This window comes from Monodelphis domestica, chromosome 3 (assembly GCF_027887165.1).
Source record: "Monodelphis domestica isolate mMonDom1 chromosome 3, mMonDom1.pri, whole genome shotgun sequence".
NCBI classification, from domain to species: Eukaryota; Metazoa; Chordata; class Mammalia; order Didelphimorphia; family Didelphidae; genus Monodelphis; species Monodelphis domestica.
Genome location: NC_077229.1, coordinates 10,989,215 through 11,008,658, shown reverse-complemented (window position 1 = coordinate 11,008,658; position 19,444 = coordinate 10,989,215). Strand labels below are relative to the sequence as shown.

At 46.0% G+C, this 19,444-nt stretch overlaps 1 protein-coding gene across 5 annotated transcripts in view; it reads left to right on the top strand.

Moving 5' to 3' along the window:
- Positions 1-411: 411 nt before the first annotated feature.
- The window catches only part of LOC130453593 (zinc finger protein 664-like), a 36,153-nt gene continuing 17,120 nt past the window's right edge, over positions 412-19,444 (top strand). Inside the window, exons 1-5 of one of the 5 annotated variants that reach the window (XM_056820522.1) lie at positions 412-6,366; positions 12,074-12,187; positions 12,599-12,713; positions 16,636-16,762; positions 18,218-18,313. In XM_056820522.1, coding sequence (XP_056676500.1) covers positions 12,615-12,713; positions 16,636-16,762; positions 18,218-18,313 — 322 coding nt within the window. In that variant the 5' untranslated portion in view covers positions 412-6,366; positions 12,074-12,187; positions 12,599-12,614. The other 4 variants (XM_056820523.1, XM_056820521.1, XM_056820524.1 and 1 more) reach the window with 4 other exon arrangements.

Sequence of the window (19,444 nt, the reverse complement as noted above, 5' to 3'; positions counted from 1 at the left end):
ATTTTTCATCTAAAATTGCTTGCAATTCTGCTTTCTATCAGTAGGGGGCTCAGTATGTAATGGCTAGGGGTTAGAGGTAAGGTGGGGTCCTCTAGAGATTTCAGTGAAAAAAAATTGGTGTAAATTCAGGCATGGCCCAATCAACTATCCTTGGCTAAGAGTGGTGTTAAGAGTTTTCCACTCTATCCTCTCTCCTAGGGGTTAAACACCAGGAACCACATGCTTCCACAACATGGGCAGGAAGCTGATTCTCTGAGCTGATCTGGGGGGGTTGGGCAAAAAGTGTTTGCTGGGATTTTTGCTCATAGAGGATTTGAAAGCTTTTCAGGATTAAAGGAGCAGTTTTCATTGCTCCTGCTTCTGCTACCTGCTCTCTCTAGCATTCCACTTCCCACTTAAACTAGTGCTAGAGACATGTGGAGTTTGGAAAGGCCTTAAATAAGAATTCCAACCTATGAGATGGAAGCTTATCAAGAGGGTGATAGCTTCCCCCCCAGGTGAAAGACCTTAGAGGAAAACATAGCTTATTCAGATGTTTTAATGACTTTTACTTAAAGAAACAAACAGATCAACAGTTGTAGTGAATTCCAGAATGAGGTACTTAAGAATTGATTTAGGGACAGTAAAAATTCCCTGTACAAAATCAAGGTGCTTCCCCATAACTGGTCATGTAAGCTGTTGTTCAGAATAACTGATCTTCCAAAATCTCACTCACTCCCCTGGATACTGCTTCTAAGGACTTCTCCCTCTGACAGCGATGGTGACTCCCCTGTCTTCAAATAGCAGATCACGTCTCATTTGGGAACTGAAAGTTCTGCTCATGGTTAGGATTAGAGAAAGGGATGCCTACTTCTATTAAGATCAGGAGAATGGACCACAGAGTGTGTCACTTCTTCAAAAGAAAATGATTTCAGTTTCTCAAGTAGAGATTACGTCTAAAATATATAGAGAACTTTGTCAAACAGAAGAATATGAACCACTCCCAAAAGATATGAACAGTTTTTTCATGAAGAAATCAAAGCCATTTATAAGTGTGTGAAAAATATTAACCTCACCTGACCTAAACCTGTCCAATGGGATGTCAAATTTTACATGACAGTAAACATTCCTTATATAAGTAGCCATAGGAACACTCCCAACTATCCATGACTCTTTCATGACATATAAATCTCCTCCCTCAATGTAGTTTTACATAGATTTGTATACATTATTAAGATATTAAAAGTCAGGAATTAGTCTGGCACTTGAGAGTCCAGTTCTGGAGATGATGCCAGAGGGAGAAAGAGGATTGACTCAGACAATAAGAGCAGAAGTAAATTGGAAGAGTGGACAGTTGTTAAGAGGAGAGGAAGCAGAAGGAAAAGAAGAGAGTAAAAAAAAGGTGACAGCCACTGCTCACCTTTCAGGGGAGAGAAACCTCACAAGGAGATGCCTTCTTTTAGCCCTCACAGCCCATTGATAGGTCCTTTGGTCCTTTGTAATTTGGTACATCAGTTACTTAATTGTTGGACAGATTTTCTGTACTAACCAAATGGCCTGAAGCTTTTCCATTCAGTACAAATACAGTTAGCTTTGTGGTGAAAGTGTTGATTAAGGAAATTATACCTACATTTGGAGTACCATTAATAATAGACTCTGATAAAAGATCCCATTTCACTCAAGACATCCTAAAAAGAGTCTATGAAAATCTAGGAATAACACCAAAATATCATTATTAGCTACAAAGTTCAGGGCAAGTGGAGCAAGTAAATAAGGAAATAAGGAGTGAAAGGAAAGAGATTTCACAGAAATTTGAGGGTTTTCATTACAACCTATGTGGTCTGCCAAAAACTAATCATGAAAATGGGTTTTGCCAAGACTGTGAATTGCCAAAACTGTAAAGATTTTGGCCAAACTGTAAAGATAATTTTTAGTGTCTTGATTTAAAATCCAAAATTAAATGGTCGCCATGGGAAAATTCCCAAATATGAAAATACCCAAGTCAGTTGGGTTTCATGGAAATTTTAATTAATACAAATGAAGGAATTAAGGGAAGGGAAGAGAGGGAGGGAGAGAGAGAGAGAGAGAGAGAGAGAGAGAGAGAGAGAGAGAGAGAGAGAGAGAGAGAGAGAGAGAGAGACAGAATAGTAGAAAAGGGCTAGGTCAAATGGCCTAGGCCTAAGCCTAAGGGAGAGCGAGTCAGTCTGTATCACTCACCAGAAGATCCTCTCAAGCAAGCTCCTGTCCTCCAATGAACTCCAGACCTCCTCCTCCAATTCAACTTCCAAACTGAACTAACTCCAAACTGAACTGAATTCTTCTTAAAAGAAATTTTCTCTTATGTCACCTCCCCTAAATTTTCACATCTACCAATCATAGTAGTCATTTTTCCCAGGACTGCCCATTCTTATTCTCATCTTCTTTTGTTCTCACCTTCTCTGGTTAGATAAAACTTCACATCTCTTTTGTTGAGCTTGCCTTTTGTAATTTGCTTGACCTTTTAGTGATTAATTTAACCTTAATAGGTACTTAGCACCCTTTTGTATTAGATCTAAAAATAGACCACCTAGCTTAAGGGTTTGGCTTCACTATAAGTATGAATTAGGGACTTTTCATTGTTCAGTCAGGAGTTTGCAACTTTATCTTCCCCTAAGGCACTGTCTGAGTAGGGTGGAGTAATTTTAAAGGTTCTTAAAACATTACTGATCAAGTACCTCCATTGTTAAAAATGGGGAATAGCTTAATCTAATTTTCTGAAGTAGAGTCTGAGCAGTTTTAAGATTCACAAGGGAAAGGAGTTAACTTATGAAAAAGGTGAAAAGGTAATCCTCTAAAGTAATCTGAAGATAAAGTAGCCCCCTTCCTACCCCCCACCCCCTGCCTGACTGTATCTGAGCATTGTGCTCATTACAGGTCCCACTCTTCAAACAGGCATTACATACCAGTAGAACTAAAGAAGCTGTGAAATAAAGAGTGGGCAATCCTGGAGAGGAGCTTCTTCTGTGATTGGTAGATGTGAAATTTAGGGGAGGTGATACAGGAGAAAAAGATCTTTAAAAAGATGACCAGAGGCCAAAAAAGAAGAGGGTTAAATTCAATATTCGATTCAAGTTAGATCAAAGAACTCTTACTTGGAGGAGCACCTGGAAGACATGTGAGATTTAAAATGGTTGAGGTCTTAAACTGTAGTGATTAAAATAGTGGAAGATATAAATTGTGATAGATATAAAAGAGGGTGAGTAAGTTTGACCACAGAAATATGTTTCACTACAGTGTCTTGGGTTTAAAATCAAATATAAGGTGGTCACCAGGGAAATATTCCCAATTATTCAAATATCCAAGTCAATTGGGTTTATACAGATTTTAATTAACAATACAATGAGTAATCAAGAAAGAGAGAGAGAGTAAGAAAGGAATAAGTATGAAGGGCCTCAAAGCCAATATGGCCTAGACCTGAGTCTTAAAAGAGAAATCAGTCAGTTTTTTAACACTCACCATAAGATCTGTCTAAGTAAGGATTTCTAATGACACCAGGCCAGCAGCATCTCAGCTGCTTTCACCAGCTCCCTCCTCCATCTGAATGTTTCAGAATCAGTCTCCTCAGAATGAGTCTCTCCAATCTGAATGTTTCCGAATGACTTCCCAGCTCTTCCCTGAGCTCTTAGTTTTAAGGGCAAAATTTCCTCTGTCATCTCCCCTAAGTCCTTACATCTACCAATCACTGTAGATGTTTCTAAAGGACCACCCATTTTTAGTCCACACCTAAGAAGGTGTGGATTTTTGAGTAATTCACACCAGGAAATCTCTGAGTAACTTTTCCAGTTCTTTGTTCCTTGTAAATTCACAAGTTGCTTGACCTTTATAGGTACTTAGCTTAAGAAAAGTATGGGTTTAAGTACTTTTCATTGTTCAGAAAAGTGTTTACAACTTTATCTTCCCTTAGGGCAGACCCAAGTAGGTAAAGCAGAATTCTCACATTCCTGCTTTAAGTAGAGTTCACTGCCCAAATGGGGAATGGTCTTAATCCAATCTTATAAAGTAGGGTCTGGGAAATTTTAAGGTTTACAGACAGTCACTCAGACTTGGAGTGAAGACACTTGGCTGTAGAACTGGACCCCTGGAGGAGCTCATGCAGGAGACCTCAGACTGCTTTCCTTTTAGACAGACACTGTTGGTGAGTGAAAGGCTGACTTAGTGATCCCACCTTTTTGGAAGTGTGAACCTCCAAGAAAGGCCCATCATCTTGAGACCCTTTTCCCTTACTAGGGCCTTATAATTTCCACCTGGCTCAGAGGAAGCCAAAATTCTCTCTCTTTCTCTCTCTCTCACTCTCTTTCTTTCTTTCTCTCTCTCTCTCTCTCCTTAATATCTTCCCTGTATTGTAAACAAACTGCCATGAATTTACATTTTACTTTAGTAATTCATTTTGGGATTTGGAAATTAAATCCCTGGTGACCACCTAATTAAATATATTCAGGGTGCAACCACAATTAAATTTAACATTCCAAAGGATGAATCAAAAGACACAGACAAGGATTTTTTAAAAACAAAAACTCTAATTTTGGAACAGTCATATAAAAAATGATCAAAATTCTTAATAATTGTTGTTTGGCCACTTCTGTCATATCAGATCCTTTTGATCACATTTGTTGGGGGTTTTTTGGCAAAGATATTGGAGTAGATTTCTATTTCTTTCTCAAGCTCATTTTATTTATAAGGAAACTGAGGCAAACTGGGCTAAAGGACATGCCAAGGGTGGCACAGTTGTAACTTTCTGAGTTGGATTTGAAGTAAGTTCTTCCTGACTGTGGATCCAGTGCTCTGTCCTCCATGCCACCTACTAATAATTACAAATATGCCCTACAAATAATGAAGGGTGGAAAAACAAATTAAAACAAGTCTGAAGATTGTATCAAACAACCATCAGAATCCAGAGTTAACAAGAAAGGAAAATGGGACATCCTTGAGAAGCTGTGGGTAAATGTGAAGGGTTAAATTTTGGGGGGTAGGAGTTTGAACAAAATGAAGAGAGCAGCTTCTTAAACACAAAACAGTTAAGTATTAGGAAAGTATTAGGAAGTATTAGGAAAATACAATAGGAAATAGAAAGGAATAAAGTGAGAGTAATCTTATGATAGCTTTTAACTATACCTAAGATCTAAATCCTGACTAAAATTTTCTAAAAATCCCTAAATCTTTCGGCCTTGGAGGACAGGATCTTCTACCAGGCCAAGACCCAGCCTACTCTCCTACTCTGACTATCTAATAATATATCCACTCTCTATATACCCCTGTTAATTAGTAATCAATAAGGCTATTAAGGCCTTAATTCCATTTCTCTGTCTCCATCTGTCAGAAACAGTCAGTCCCAGAGAGAGCCACACACTCCTCTCCCCAGGAGACCCAGAGACAAAAGCCCTTTTCCACTGCCTGTGAGTTACTCACCCCACTCGGCCACACCCTTCTAACTGTCCATCACTTTGTAAATAAAGCTACTAAAAGTCATTTTGACTTAAGCTATAATATTTTCAAATGTGCCACCAAAATATTCGTTTAGAACTCTCATATTTAGCCTAAAAGCTAATTTTTAATTTCTTACAATTTCCAATTAATTTTTAGTCTTTTCATAAATTGTTACTATTATAATTTTTATTGGATCATGATCTGAACAGGATGCATTTATTACTTCTGCTGTTTTTGTCTTTGGTTGTGAAGTTTTTAGGCCCTAGAATGTGGTCAGAGCAAGAGGGGCGTGGCCAGGGACACCTGGGCAATAGGGACCTGCCTAGAAAGGGTGGACCATGAGGGCGGGGCTTTGTCCTTCTCCCTGTGCCTCTTCTAAGCTCCTGTAGAGGTCTCAGTCTCAGCCTGGCTCTGCAGTCTGTCAGGAGCCTGGCGACGCCCACATTTCTTTTCCCTGTGGTAAGGGGAGAAGAAAAGGTTCCTGCCCCCCTCCCTGCCCCCCTCCCCACCCCCGCATTGTCATGGATCAGAAAGACATGCAACTCCGGACGCCTGATGCCCTGGGACCCTTTTCTTTCTATCCGAATAGCCGGAGACCAGAGCTGGGCCAGCACAGGCACCACTCTCCCTCACACCCAAAGGCCCAAAGTGGGCGCTGAGGAATGAAGGGGAGGGCAGGTGGGAGGCGGGGCTCACGCTGGAGGCTTAGATGGGAAGCTGGGGAGGAGAGGAGAGGCGGAGAGCCAGGCTCAGGGCGTACGGTGGGGTAATCTAGTCTCGGAACCGGCGACGCAGAGGCCTCTGGGAAACCGGAAGTGAGGATTATACTCAGTTTCCCCCTCCCCTCCGCCGCTTCCAAACCTTTTCCCTCCTCGGCTTCTTCGCCGGCCCTGGAACTCCCTCCGCCCCGCGCCTCCAGCCTCGGTAATTATGAAGTGGTGGCGGGGGACAGCGGCAAAGGGGGCCTCGAGGGGGGAGGGGCCAGAGAGAGAGCCTGGGGGAGGGCGGGAGGCAGAGCGCATGACTGAGCTCGAATCTTCCCAGTTACGAGTCCCTCTGGGGCAGACACCTCCCGCCTTGTGCCTCCTGGAGCCCAATTCGTGAACCTTCCCAAAGGCGGCGGGGTTGGCTTGGGCTGGAAAGGACGCGGGGCCGGAGCGGGACGGTCAGCGCCGGGGCGCGGATTTCCTGCAGGGTACGACGTATCCATGGAGCTGCTCTGGTCTCTGACCGGGGTCAGCTGTGTCTTCTGGCTTCCTCTTCGGGATCTTCTTTCCTGCTAAAACGTCCTGCCTGGAGGGGGCTTAAGGGGAGGCGCAGTTTTACGGTGCCACTTAAGGACCCAGGAGACCTGCCTTCCAGCCTCTGGGCTCCAGACCCCCGAGCTCCTCCCCTTCCCCCGCCCCTTGTGCAGCCTCAGCTTTAGTGACCCCAAGCCTGCTCTGTTCAGGCTAAACAGGCAATAAGGAGCCGAGAGAGGGCGGAGAGTGAGGAATTCTGGAGGGCTTTCTGGAGGAGGCGAGATTGATGTTTGGACTGTAGGGGAGCCGGGGAGGGCAGTGATCCGAGCTGGGGAAGGGAGTCTCTCAGCAAACCATGGAGGACAGCCAGAGAAGGTGTTCCTGGCCAGGAGCCGGAGGTGCTGTACACGGACCCCCAGGAGGCTGGTGTGGCCCAGGGCAGAGGGGGTGGCAGGGAGGAAGGGGATGGGGCCATTAGGGCTGGGAGTACCTAAGAGCATCCTGGGGGATTTGATGGGGGAGTAGCCTGAGGAAAGTCATTTGAGGGGGTGAATGGAGGCTGGCCGGAAGGGGGAAGAGAGTCCAGGAGGACAGCAGAGCCCCAGAAGGGCCCTACAGCCAGGGATGGGGGACTGAGGGAGGAGGAGGAACTTTCCGTCAGGGAGGACAGCTCTTTAGCAAAGGGAACCCAACCTGGGTGGCTGGGGAGGACAAGGGAGAGTACCAGGCCTGCCATGGGGAGGTCCTGGGTTCGAGTCCGGCCTCAGATTCTTCCTGTGCTCTTGGCGGCTCTCCATTTTGTCCTTGAACCCAGAGCCTGGCCTGGCCTCCTTGAAGGCCTTCCTGTCTGGAGGATCAACCCCTGGAGGCTGGCTTGGCCCCCCTGGAGGCCTCGGAGGGACCCCCTTGATCCTCCCCCAGCCCAAGGGGGCCTACAGTATACACTTGAGGACTTCTGGGATGGGGGAGATGCCAGGGGTCCCCCTGGAGCCCCTCCCTATCCTTGGAGAGCAGTGCTTTGGCTTTGGTCCAGTTTCTTGTCAGATTGGACTCATCTTGGCCTCTTGGCCTCATCCGTGACTGGGTTTTTGGTTCTCCCTCTCCTTCCTCTCCTCCTCTCTTCCCCCCCCCCCCTTGCACTGACCCCCCCTTCACCTGCCCAATTCTCCTGAGATGGTTCAGCCACCCCCCCCAGCACCCCCACATGGCCCCTCATTGTGGGCCTCACATTCCCTCAGCACCCCCCCCCCCATGGGGCCCTGCTCTCCCTCTCCCCCAGGAGCTCTTTGCTGCCCCCACCTCTATTAGGCTGTGTCTAGGCATGCTGGGGGGAAGGGAGGTTTCCCAGTATGGTAGGGCAGTGAAAGAGGGGCTGGATGCAGGGGGAGGGGAGAGAGGGGCCATTCCAGGGGCCCAGGGATTCCTCACTCAAGTGTCCTGACTCCCAGCTCCTGTTTAGAGTTTCCTCTGTGCTGCCCTCAGAGCCGGCCCTCTGGGAGGGTCCCTGAGCTTGGCCTTGTTGCCCCTGGCCCCCCCACTACCCCCCCTCCCACCTAAAGGCCTTTCCTGGCCCCTCTTCTTTGGCCCCCTGGTCCTTGAGCTGGTCCCCATCAGGGCCCAGGCCTTGGCCTCCCTGGCTCCAGTTCCCTTTAGGGATTCCCAGCCTCAGCTGTGGGTCCCAGGCTCCCTCCCCAGCTCCTAGGGAGATCCCAGCACCCCTTCACCCTGTTTTCCCAGGCTCAGCCGCCCCCAGGAACACTTGAGTCTCCCCAGGGTCCCTGCCCTCCTTGCCAGGAGCTCTGTTGGACCCTGTGCCTTCCCAGCCCCTCCCTGGGCTCTCCTTCCCAGGCTTCCCTGCTCCCCTTTCTGGCAGAGCCCTCAGGCCTCTTCTCTGCCAGGGGGATTTGGGCTCTGCCTGGGCCCCTCCCATGTGGGATCCCAAAGCCCTGCTGCCTCTTGGGGGTCTGGGAGGATGGGAGAAGGGAGGGGGCAGAAGAGGAGGAACAGCAGGAGGGGCTCATCTGCCCCTTCCAGACCCTCTTCTCTTCCCAGGCTGCCCCTCCTCCCTCTGCTGGTAACAGGCTCTCCCCTGAGGGCAGGCCTGGCCCTGGGTGACTCTTGTGGCCCCTCACCCCAGGGAGATCATTGTGGGGCAGCCTCAGGCCTTGGAAGATAAAGGAAACCTCTGCCCCTCTGGGTCCCTTCTCCCTCCCAGCTGAGGGTGCAGAAGCCCAGGCCTGGCCCCAGGAAGGACAGGGCTGAGACATATCCTGAGCTTGAGGGTGATCAGAGCTGCTTTCTTCTGATGTCCCACTAAGAGCAATTGGCCCAGAGAGGGAGCCCAAAGACAGTGAGGAAGATGGGCTGCTTTTTTCTTTTTTTTTTTTAAACTTGGAAAATTTTATTTAATTAATTAATGTAGAATATTTTTCTATTGTTACATGATTCATGTTCTTTCACTTCCCTTCTCCCCCCTACCCCCTCCTGTAGCTGAAGCCCAGTTCCACTGGGTTTTACATGTGTCATTGATCAAGACCTATTTCCATATTATTGATATTTGCACAGGGGTGATTGCTTAAAGTCTACATCCCCAACCATATCCCCATCGACCATGTGATCAAGCAGTTGTTTTTCTTCTGTGTTTCTGCTCCCACAGTTCTTCCTCTGAATGTGGATAGTGTTCTTTCTCATAAGACCCTCAGAATTGTCCTGGATCATTGCATTGCCACTAATGGAGAAGTCTATTACATTTGATTGTGCCACAGTGTATCCGTCTCTGTGTACAATGTTCTCCTGGCTCTGCTCCTTTCACTCCGCATCACTTTCTGGAGGTCCTTCCAGTTCACATGGAATCCCTCCAGTTAATTATTCCTTTGAGCACAATAGTATTCCATCACCAACAGATAACACAATTTGTTCAGCCATTCCCCAATTAAAGGGCATCCCCTCATTTTCCACATTTTGGCCACCGCAAAGACTGCAGCTGTGAATATTCTTGTACAAGTCTTTTTACTTATTGTCTCTGGGGTACAAACCCAGTAGTGCTCTGGCTGGATCTTTTAGCACCCTGTGGGCATAGTTCCAAATTGCCCTCCAGCATGGTTGGATCAATTCACAACTCCACCACCAATGAATTAGTGTCCCTACTTTGCCACATCCCTTCCAGCATTCATTAATTTCCATAATTGTCATGTTAGCCAGTCTGCTAGGTGTGAGGTTGTACCCCAGAGTTGTTTTGATTTGAATTTCTCTGAATATAAGAGATTCAGAACACTTTTTCATGTGATTATTAATAGTTTTGATTTCTTCATCTGAAAGTTGCCTTTTCATGTCCCTTGCCCATTTATCAACTGGAGAATGGCTTGATTTTTTGTACAAGTGTTTTACTTCCTTTTAAATTTGAGTAATTAGACCTTTGTCAGAGGTTTTTGTCATAAAGATTTTCCCCAAATTGTTGTTTACCTTCTAATTTTGGTTTTATTGTTTTTTTTGTATAAAAACTTTAATGTAATCAAAAGTATTTATTTTACATTTTGTAGTGTTTTCTAACTCTTCCTTGGTCTTAAATCTTTCCTTTCCCAAAGGTCTGACATGTATACTATTCTTTGTTCACCCAATTTACTTACAGTTTCCTTCTTTGTATTCAAGTCATTCACCCATTCTGAGTTTATCTTGGTATAGGGTGTGAGATGTTGATCTAAGCCTAACCTCTCCCATATTGTTTTACAATTTTTCCAGCAGTTTTTGTCAAATAGTGGATTTGTGTCCTCTAAGCTGGGATCTTTGGACTTATGATAGACTGTTTTCCTGAGGTCACTTACCCCAAGTCTATTCCACTGATTCTCCTTTCTGTCTCTTAGCCATTACCAAATTGTTTTGATGACCACTGCTTTATGGTATAGTTTGAGATCTGGGACTGCAAATCCTCCTTCCTTTGCATTTTTTTTTTCATGATTTCCCTGGATGTCCTTGATCTTTTGTTCTTCCAAATGAACTTGGGTTTTTTTTTTTCTAATTCAGTAAAAAAGGTTTTTTGGTAGTTCAATGGGTATGGCGCTAAATAAGTAAATAAGTTTGAGTAGGATTGTCATTTTTATTATGTTAGCTCGTTCTACCCATGAGCAGTCAATGTTTTTCCAATTGTTTAGATCTCGTTTGAATTGTGTGGAGAGTGTTTTGTAGTTGTGTTCTTATAGTTCCTGTGTTTGTCTTGGCAGATAGATTCCTAAGTATTTTATATTTCTGGGGTAATTTTAAATGGAATTTCTCTTTCTAATTCTTGCTGATGAGCTGTGTTGGAGATATATAGAAATGCTGATGACTTCTGCAGGTTTATTTTGTATCTTGCAACTTTGCTAAAGTTGTTGATTATTTCCACTAGCTTTTTGGTTGATTCTCTAGGATTCTTTAAGTAAACCATCATATCATCTTCGAAGAGTGACAGCTCGGTCTCCTCCTTGCCTATTTTAATACCTTCAATTTCTTTTTCTTCTTTAATTGTTACAGCTAGTATTTCTAGTACAATGTTAAATAATAGAGGTGATAATGGGCATCCTTGTTTCACTCCTGATCTTATTGGGAAGGCTTCTAGTTTATCCCCATTGCAGATGATGTTTGCTGATAGTTTCAGATATATACTATTTATTATTTTTAGGAAAGGCCTGTCCATTCCTATACTTTCTAGTGTTTTCAATAGGAATGGGTGTTGTATTTTGTCAAAGGCTTTTTCTGCATCTATTGAGATAATCATGTGATTTTTGTCAGTTTCCTTGTTAATATGGTAAGTTATGTGTATGGTTTTCCTAATATTGAACCATCCTTGCATTCCTAGTATAAATCCTATCTGACCATAATGAATAACCCTCGTAATCACTTCCTGGAGACTTTTTGCTAGTATCCTATTTAAGATTTTTGCATCTGTATTCATTAAGGAGATTGGTCTGTAATTTTCTTTCTCTGTTTTTGATCTACCTGGCTTTAGAATCAGTACCATATTCGTGCCATAAAGGGAATTTGGAATTTGGTATATCTCCTTCTTTGCTTATTATGTCAAGTAGTTTGATTAGTTGCTCTTTGAATGTTTGATAGAATTAATTTGTGAATCCATCTGGTCCTGGGGATTTTTTCTTAGGGAGTTCTTTGATGGCTTGTTCAATTTCTTTTTTCTGATATGGGATTATTTAAGTATTCTAATTCTTCCTCTATTAATCTAGACAATTTATATTTTTGTAAATATTCATCCATATAAATTAGATTGTTATATAATTGGGCATAATAATTTTTAATGATTGCCTTAATTTCCTCTTCATTAGAAGTGAGCTCTCCATTTTCATCTTTGATTCTGTTAATTTGGTTTTCTTCTTTCTTCTTTATTCCTTTTTTAATATAAGGGGGAATCTGGAGGTTCTCTTACCTTAGAGATGTGTAAGGAGAAACCAGCTCAAAGTTACAGGAAGTAGAAACCATAGAGACAGAAAGGAGGAACCATAAAGACAGGAAGTGAGGTACAAAAGGGTCAGCATCAGTTGGTCAGTCTGTCTGTTGCTGGCAGTTAGGGGGACATTTACTGCTGTGTGTTGGGTTGGCGGTTGATGGTTAATCACTGGAATATAAAGATGGGCCTGATCTTACTGAGAGGGCTTTTTGGCTTTAGCCTTTAGAGGGTTTTGGGTTTTAGATTGGGCTGTTGGGTTTTTTCTTTCTTGAACTTTTTGAAGGTGCCTGGTCTTCATTAACAGACCGGATTGGGGTTGGATTAAACAGTGATTGATTTCATTTTGATTGGACTGGATTGGGTTGGAGCTTTGTGGGGTTGATTGTTATTAGTGGTAGTTAGACTATTTTCTCATTAAAACTTAAATGATTAAAAACTGTTCTCTCATTTTGTCAAAACTCCTAATTTAACCCTTACAAAGACAAGGCCGGGAAAAGATGGGGGAGCTTCACCAGATGGACTCACTCCTTTGCTGCCTCTACAGGGAGCCTGGAGCCTCAGGGATGGCCTTTGAGAGTGACAGACTCCCAGCCCAGGTAAGTGCATTCCAGCCCCAGGTGGGAGCCCCCTCAGCCAGGGAGGCCTGAAATAATGGAAGGATTTTGGGGGATGGGATTGGATGTGTAATTAGGCCAATAACAGAAGATTACAGTGTTTTAGGAAGTCTGATTAAGCCGATTGCAGGGAAAGCCAGACACTGAGATCTCTCTCACACACAGACACAGACACAGACACAGACACAGACACAGACACAGACACACACACACACACACACACACACACACACCCCTCCCTCTCTACTAAGATGGAATGAAGACTTGTTTAAAGGTAAAAAGGGACTTGGATAACTTAAGCTATTGCCATCTCTAAACCCCACAAGATCTCAAGGTTCTGTCACCAGGAATCTTCTTGGATCTAACTATACTCGACTCACCTATCAGTCTAGGGACCCAGACCCCAATATAAATATCCTACACTAACCCAAACCAACCCCGCTTTTGGTGGTAATGGAGGTAGTTTGGCTGTTAGGCAGGACAGGGCCCAAGAAGAGGTTTTGGATGCAAAGGCCCCAAACCTAATTCTCACAGACAGATGGCTCAGATGTTCAGGATCACACAGGAAACCCAGATGTTTCAGTCAGGTGTCAGGGAAGCAGGTAGACAGTCTCCCTCCAGGTAAAGCCAGAGAGAATGAATTCAGCCCAAGGCCAAGTGTCTGTCTCCAATAGAACTCCAGAACTCTGTACTCTGCTACCCCGTGCCTCTGCCTTCTGCACACTTCATGGGTTCAAATCCCCTCTTCCTTATAACAGGACCTTCCCTGGCTCTGACACAAGATGGGCTGGGAAGCTGCTCCCTCCTTCCTGCTGGGCCCTTTCTATCCCCACATCCCAGGCAACAGTCCTTCCTGGCTCTCTTCCCAGCTTTGGGAGTGATTCCTTGGCCCTTGGTCAGTTTATACTCCAAGAGGTCCCCCCAGGCTCTGCCTCCCATGTCAGATTTCCTGCTGTGCACAAACGAGCACCAAGGATGATCACTGATTCCTTCTTCTTCCCTGTCTAGGGATCCTGTCTTTGTTCTCTCTGCTTGCCTGGCAACACTCACACCTTCTTCCTCTGCTTCTTTTCACCTGCTCCTTCTTGAGTGTGGTCTAGAGCCGAGGTTGAGGATGTCCCTTGGTCTGTGCCATCCTCAGGGAAGACATTGTCTCCTGGTGCTGCTCCCTGGCTTTTGCCTCAGGTCCTGGAGTCTTCCTGGGTCTCTCTGGCTCCTTCCTCTTTGCTATTTCTTAACCCAAGTCAGCCAGTGTGGAGGAACACCCTGGTGTGTGCCAGGCATTGTCAGCACAAAGGAAGATAGAAACCATTGGCTGCCTTCCAGGCCCCCTGAGTCTGACCAACGAGACCCCTCAGCAGCTGTGTCCAAACCAACTCTATGCAGGCAGGATGGAGGGATTCATCATGGGAGGGAAGACTCTCAGGGTTCTGGAGAGATTTTTGGTTACTGAGGGGAGGATTCAGCTGGGACTTGAAGGAAGCTCTGAGGCCCGAGGCAGGAGGGAGAAGCTTCTATTCAAGAAGATAGACAGGCCCTGGAAAGGCCCAGAGTCAGACCGTGGAAGGTCTTGGCCAAGGATCATCCAAGAGGCCAGTGTCCCTGGGTCAGAGGAGGAGGAGGGAGGTGTGAGGGGAGAGGAAGTGGCTGTGGAAAGTCAGCCTATGCAAGTGGAGTCTGTTGTAGGAACTGTCAGGATCCTTTGCAGTGATAGCCAGAATCAGTCAGCTGGAGATGCCCCAGAGATCTCCCCTGTGTGTGTGAGACCCTTCCCCCTGGCCGGCTGAACTCCCCAATTGAAAGAGAGTAAGGAGTTTGGGGTTAACCCAGGAAAGGTCTTCACAGAGAAATGAGGCCTTTTTCTCAGAAGAGGAGCTTCAAGTGTTCTCGAGCAGAACGGTTTGTACCAGAGCCAGCAGCTGGTACATTCCACCTCTGTTCTATAGAATTCCTCACTGCAGAACAGGTGCTGAATGTAGAGGGAATGAAAATGAAAGTTTCTACTCCTTGAGGTGCCCTGTGTGTGCCCCAGTCTTCTCTGTATTTACCTCTTCTCTCCTGTGGTCCTGCAGTCCAATACAAGAAGCATCTTCAGGAAGCAGATGGGACTTTGCACAATTCTTCCCATGATCCCCCCCTGGCCTTCTGCTTCGCCTTCAGCCTTCTCTGGGTTTCCTCCTTCCCTTTCCCCTTGTCTGTAGTTTTTTTTTTAAACCCTTACCTTCCGTCTTGGAGCCAATACTATGTATTGGCTCCAAGGCAGAAGAGTGGTAAGGGCTAGGCAATGGGGGTCAAGTGACTTGCCCAGGGTCACCCAGCTGGGAAGTTGTAGTTTTTAAAAGAAGCCTCTTTCTGCTCTCTGATGTTTTGCTCTTGCTACAGTTGTCTTCAGTTATTCATTTCTCCTATATTTCTGCTGCTTGGGGTGTTGAAAAAGCAAATGATCTTTCCCCTTCGGGGTGTCTTCCTAAAAATACTGCAGGCTCCTCTTCATTAGTGAACCTTTACTGTTCTGTCTAAGATTGTGAAGCTCACATTTGCAGGTGTTGGGAATGAAATGTAACCAAAAGGTAAACTGAGGCAGCTCTCCAAGGAAGAGAAGCAGCAGAATGCTGCCTGTCAATAAAGGCGTTCGGGGCTTGTCTCTGTTAATGCTCCAAACCCTTAGCAGAAGGATAGATCTTGTTGATAAGTGTGGAGGATCACAGAACAAAGAACAGACAGGCTAAGTGATGTCTGTCATGGGATGAAGGATCACCATTAGTTACAGAGCTGAGATACTCAGGGATACTGACTGACTGGAATAGTGAATAATAAGGGGCCAGCAGTGCCCCAGCCCTCCTTCTCTCCTCAGTCTAAGAAGAGATTCTTGTGTGACTCCGGTGCAAGGTGAGAGCCTGAACTTTGGGCTTAAACCCAGCCATCTCTCCCTGGGGCTTGCCTGCATCTTCCAAGGTCAGCAAATGCCTTGAAATGAGTCTAGAACAGTGATGAAGTGCCCAAGAGCTGGATTCTGCACTTCCCCTATTTCAGGCTGGCTGAGTGTGGAGGCAGAGAAGCTGGACTCAGGCAGCTCCCAGACAAAAGCAGTTACTGGTAAATAGAATCAATAAGGAAATGATCTGAGATCAGCTGGGCCTTCTCTGAGGATGTCACCCGGGCTGCATCCTGAGTCCCCAAACTCTCTGGAACTCCTCTTCTTTCTCGTGCCTTCCATAGTGTTATAAGTAAAAGTAATCTGAGGGCTCATTACCAGGTTGATGAACATTTATTAGTAAAGAGAGAGTTTGGAGGCGGGGGAAGAGAGAGAGAGTGATAGAGAGGGAGAGAGGTCTTAGCTTTTCCAGATCTCCTTCTCGATTCAGCTTGCTCAGGCTGGGATAACCAGTGATCAGGAGATCAGGAAAGCCCTGAAACAAACCCTGAGCCCAGGGAGCCAGTTAGTTCTGGGGGAGGTACAAAAGGCCCCTCTCCTTCCTGTGCCTGACTGTTACCTTCCCCAGCTCCCCTCTCCGTGGCTCAGGCTCTGGCATGTTGGTGATGCTCACACTGATACTGGCTGCCCTGGGACACAGCAACAGTGCCACAGACATGTGACTGACTCCTACATCCTACCTCGGGGGCCCCTGGGATCCAGGCTGCCCTGCAGGTCCCCTAGGGATTTCCCTTCACACACTAGAAAGTCCTTGGCTTCCCTTCTGAGCATCCTAGAGCTGCTCTTCTCAAGCTTCCATTGGGCTCTTAAAGACTTGGTTTCTAGTGCTGGCTCTGACACTGACCAAGGGCGGGACCTTTGGGCCCCTCCCTTCTCTATGTGTCAGTTTCCTCCTGTAACTGACCAGAGGTGGGCTCTTCATTGTGATGTGACTTTCAGCCCTCTGTGCTCTGCCTTGGGCTGCTCTAGGAGGTGGTGACTTTCAAGGATGTGGTTGTGGAGTTCACTCAGGAGGAGTGGTGCCTCTTGTCCCCTGCCCAGAAGGAGCTGTTCAAGGAGGTGATGCTGGAGAATGCCTGGAACCTGCACTCTTTGGGTAAGGAGCCCTCTTCCTGCTGCCCGAGTCTGCCATCCAAGGGAATATCACCTTCAACAGCAGCACTTATTGGGAGTAATTTTAAGTTATATGGAAGGGACAAGGGCTGGTATGCCAAGTCCCAGAGCCAGGGCCCTCTTGCTGCCTGCTTCTCCTTTAAAAGGGCTTTGTATTGTAAAGAGATATTGGGGGCTCCCTTTGATGCTCCTGAATTCTGAGATTAAATGTGTTTTGGAGAATCTGAGACGTGCAAGTAATCTCATAGCTAATTCTATATCGCTTCTCCCTGGCCTGGAATTGAGCCTCCCAAATCCACCTGGAAAATTATTCAGGAAAGTTTTCTTTCCACCCTCTTCCCCTCTAAGTTAGATTTACTATTGGGGATCTTTTTCTCTTTAATCAGCATAAACTCATAGCACAGAGCTTCTTGGTGTCCCCAAGAGAGATGATTTATCCTTAGCCTTCCCTCCTATTGCCCTAAGCCTCCAGCAGAGACAGGGAAGAAGGAAGGGAAGGGAAGAAGCACTTAAACAACCTGCAGTTGACCTGGTCTCTGCTGAGGGTTTTCTCTGTAATATTATGACACTTATTTGTCATTTTCATCACTTTAATTCAGTGACCCAATCATCTCTATTTTACAGATGAGGAAATATATTCCATTAAGTGGCTTCTTCTCAGGTACCCATATAAGGAGCTGTCTGTGTTGAAATGTTAACAGAGGCTTTCCTGCCTCTAATCCCATGTTCCTGCCCATTCCCCTTCTAGCTGCCTTTCATTTCCAAATAATGGAAAAGTATGGACTGAGTCCAGTCTTCTCTGAAGAAAATGCCCTACAACTTAATGTTCTAGTTCCAGATTGGTTCCCTGTCCTCCTCCTTCCTCTCTCTACCCTACGTGCTGAGGAGACTCCCGTCCTCCAGGAGTCCCCTGTAAGCCTCCTGCAGGCCCTGCTTGCCCTCCTCTGTGGTTGTTTGGATAAATGGACTGACTGAGACAACATTGGACCCAGTTAGGATTGTGGACTTCCCCAGGAGAGGAGGCAGAGACTCCTCGAGAGGAGGATCCATGAGACTCGTAGAGGTGTCAGGAAGGGAAGAGCAGGCAGGGTTATTGTACAAAAGCTGCTCCCTCAACGTCCCTGTGTCTGGGGCTTTAGACTGATCCAGAAAACTGACCTTCAGACTCAGTGTGGGAGTTTAGGAGTTTCTGCCAGAATGGACCAGAACAGGATGGGTGAGAGGGGGGCTGTTGCTCATTCTAGTTCCCCTAGCAGGGTAATAGGCACATCCTATCCTGGGATTCTGAATTACAGACCCTGAGGTGTGAGGGCAGAATACTGTGGGAATCCTACAAAGAGAGTTTTTATGTGGAGTCACTGGACTCCCCAACCTTTCCCTAAGGAGAACACCATGATGAGCTAAAATCCTCCTCCCTGACTGATTCTCCCTTTCCCAGGGCTTCCAGCTCCCCCAGAAGACATGATCTCTTATTTGGAGCTGAAGGAAACCCCATGGATGCTGGAACAAGAAGACCTGAAGAGCTTCTGCCCAGGTGAGGGAGGAGTAAAGAGGTGTGGCAGAGTAGGAGTGACCAGAGACTTCTCTGTGCTCTGGTGAATTCAGGGCTAGATTTGGGGGTAGGGGGAGTCTGATTTGGAATTTTTTTTCAGAGGTTTAGTCGTGGTTCCCCCAGCAATTCCCTGAAGCCCTGAGGCTTGGTTTCCACATCTGTCAGATGAGGCTGTTGGACTCCATTTCCTATCAGCTCCCTTTATGGGATCAGTCTATGATCTTCTAAGAAGTCAGCGTTTGGGACTGAAGGGCCTGGAAGTCTCTTGCAGGTGCCAGAAGGGCTAAACTTATCCCCTCTGAGCTCTGTAGTATCCAGAAACAATATGAGTGCTTTCTCTGTGCCCGGTCGTGGGCTAAGTTATAGGGGAAATAAAGGGCTGCAGTGGACATCCCTACACTCCTGGAGTTTACCCTCTGCTGGAGCAGATAGCAGCATGCTGACAGTTCTGTAGAAGCCCTTCAGATCCCAGTTCCAGAGCAGCCAGTCTTGAGAGGGAAGTATGAAAAGAGAAGGAGCACTAGAGAGATCTAATGGGGCGAGGTGGCCTGGGGCTTCAGGGAATTGAGGATTCTGAGGGAACGTATAGCAGAGAAAACAAGGGAAAGGCACTGGCACAACTCATTATAAGTGGCCATCTCTTGCATTTTATTCTCAATCCTGAGTACAGATGTTGGGTAGTATTTCATGGGGTGAAAGAGTTAAAGTGAGAGTGTTTGGAGCATTGAGGAGAAATGGTTTATTGTTTACCAGAAGAAGAGTGTCATTAGCTCATTAGTGTGGGAAAGGCTGAAGATGAAAGAACAATGGGGGCCCTCCAGGAAGGAAAAATGGGTTTAGTTGAGGGATGGGATGGGTTTCTTTGCCCATGGAAAGAGTTTTTCTTTAACTAGGAAAAAAAAATGACCTTTTCCTCTGATCCTGAGGCCAGAGAGGAAAGGGAGGCAGCTTAAATAAGTGAGATGTGGAGGATAAGAGAGCTCTTTAAAAGAGATCCAGCTTTTGTTCAGTTTAATGAGGCTAAGTTATCATCGCAGAAGGTGAGGCAGGGGGTTGGAGGAAGCCATGATGGAGAGCTGTTGACCAAGAAATATTTGGAAGGTTGTTGTGGTG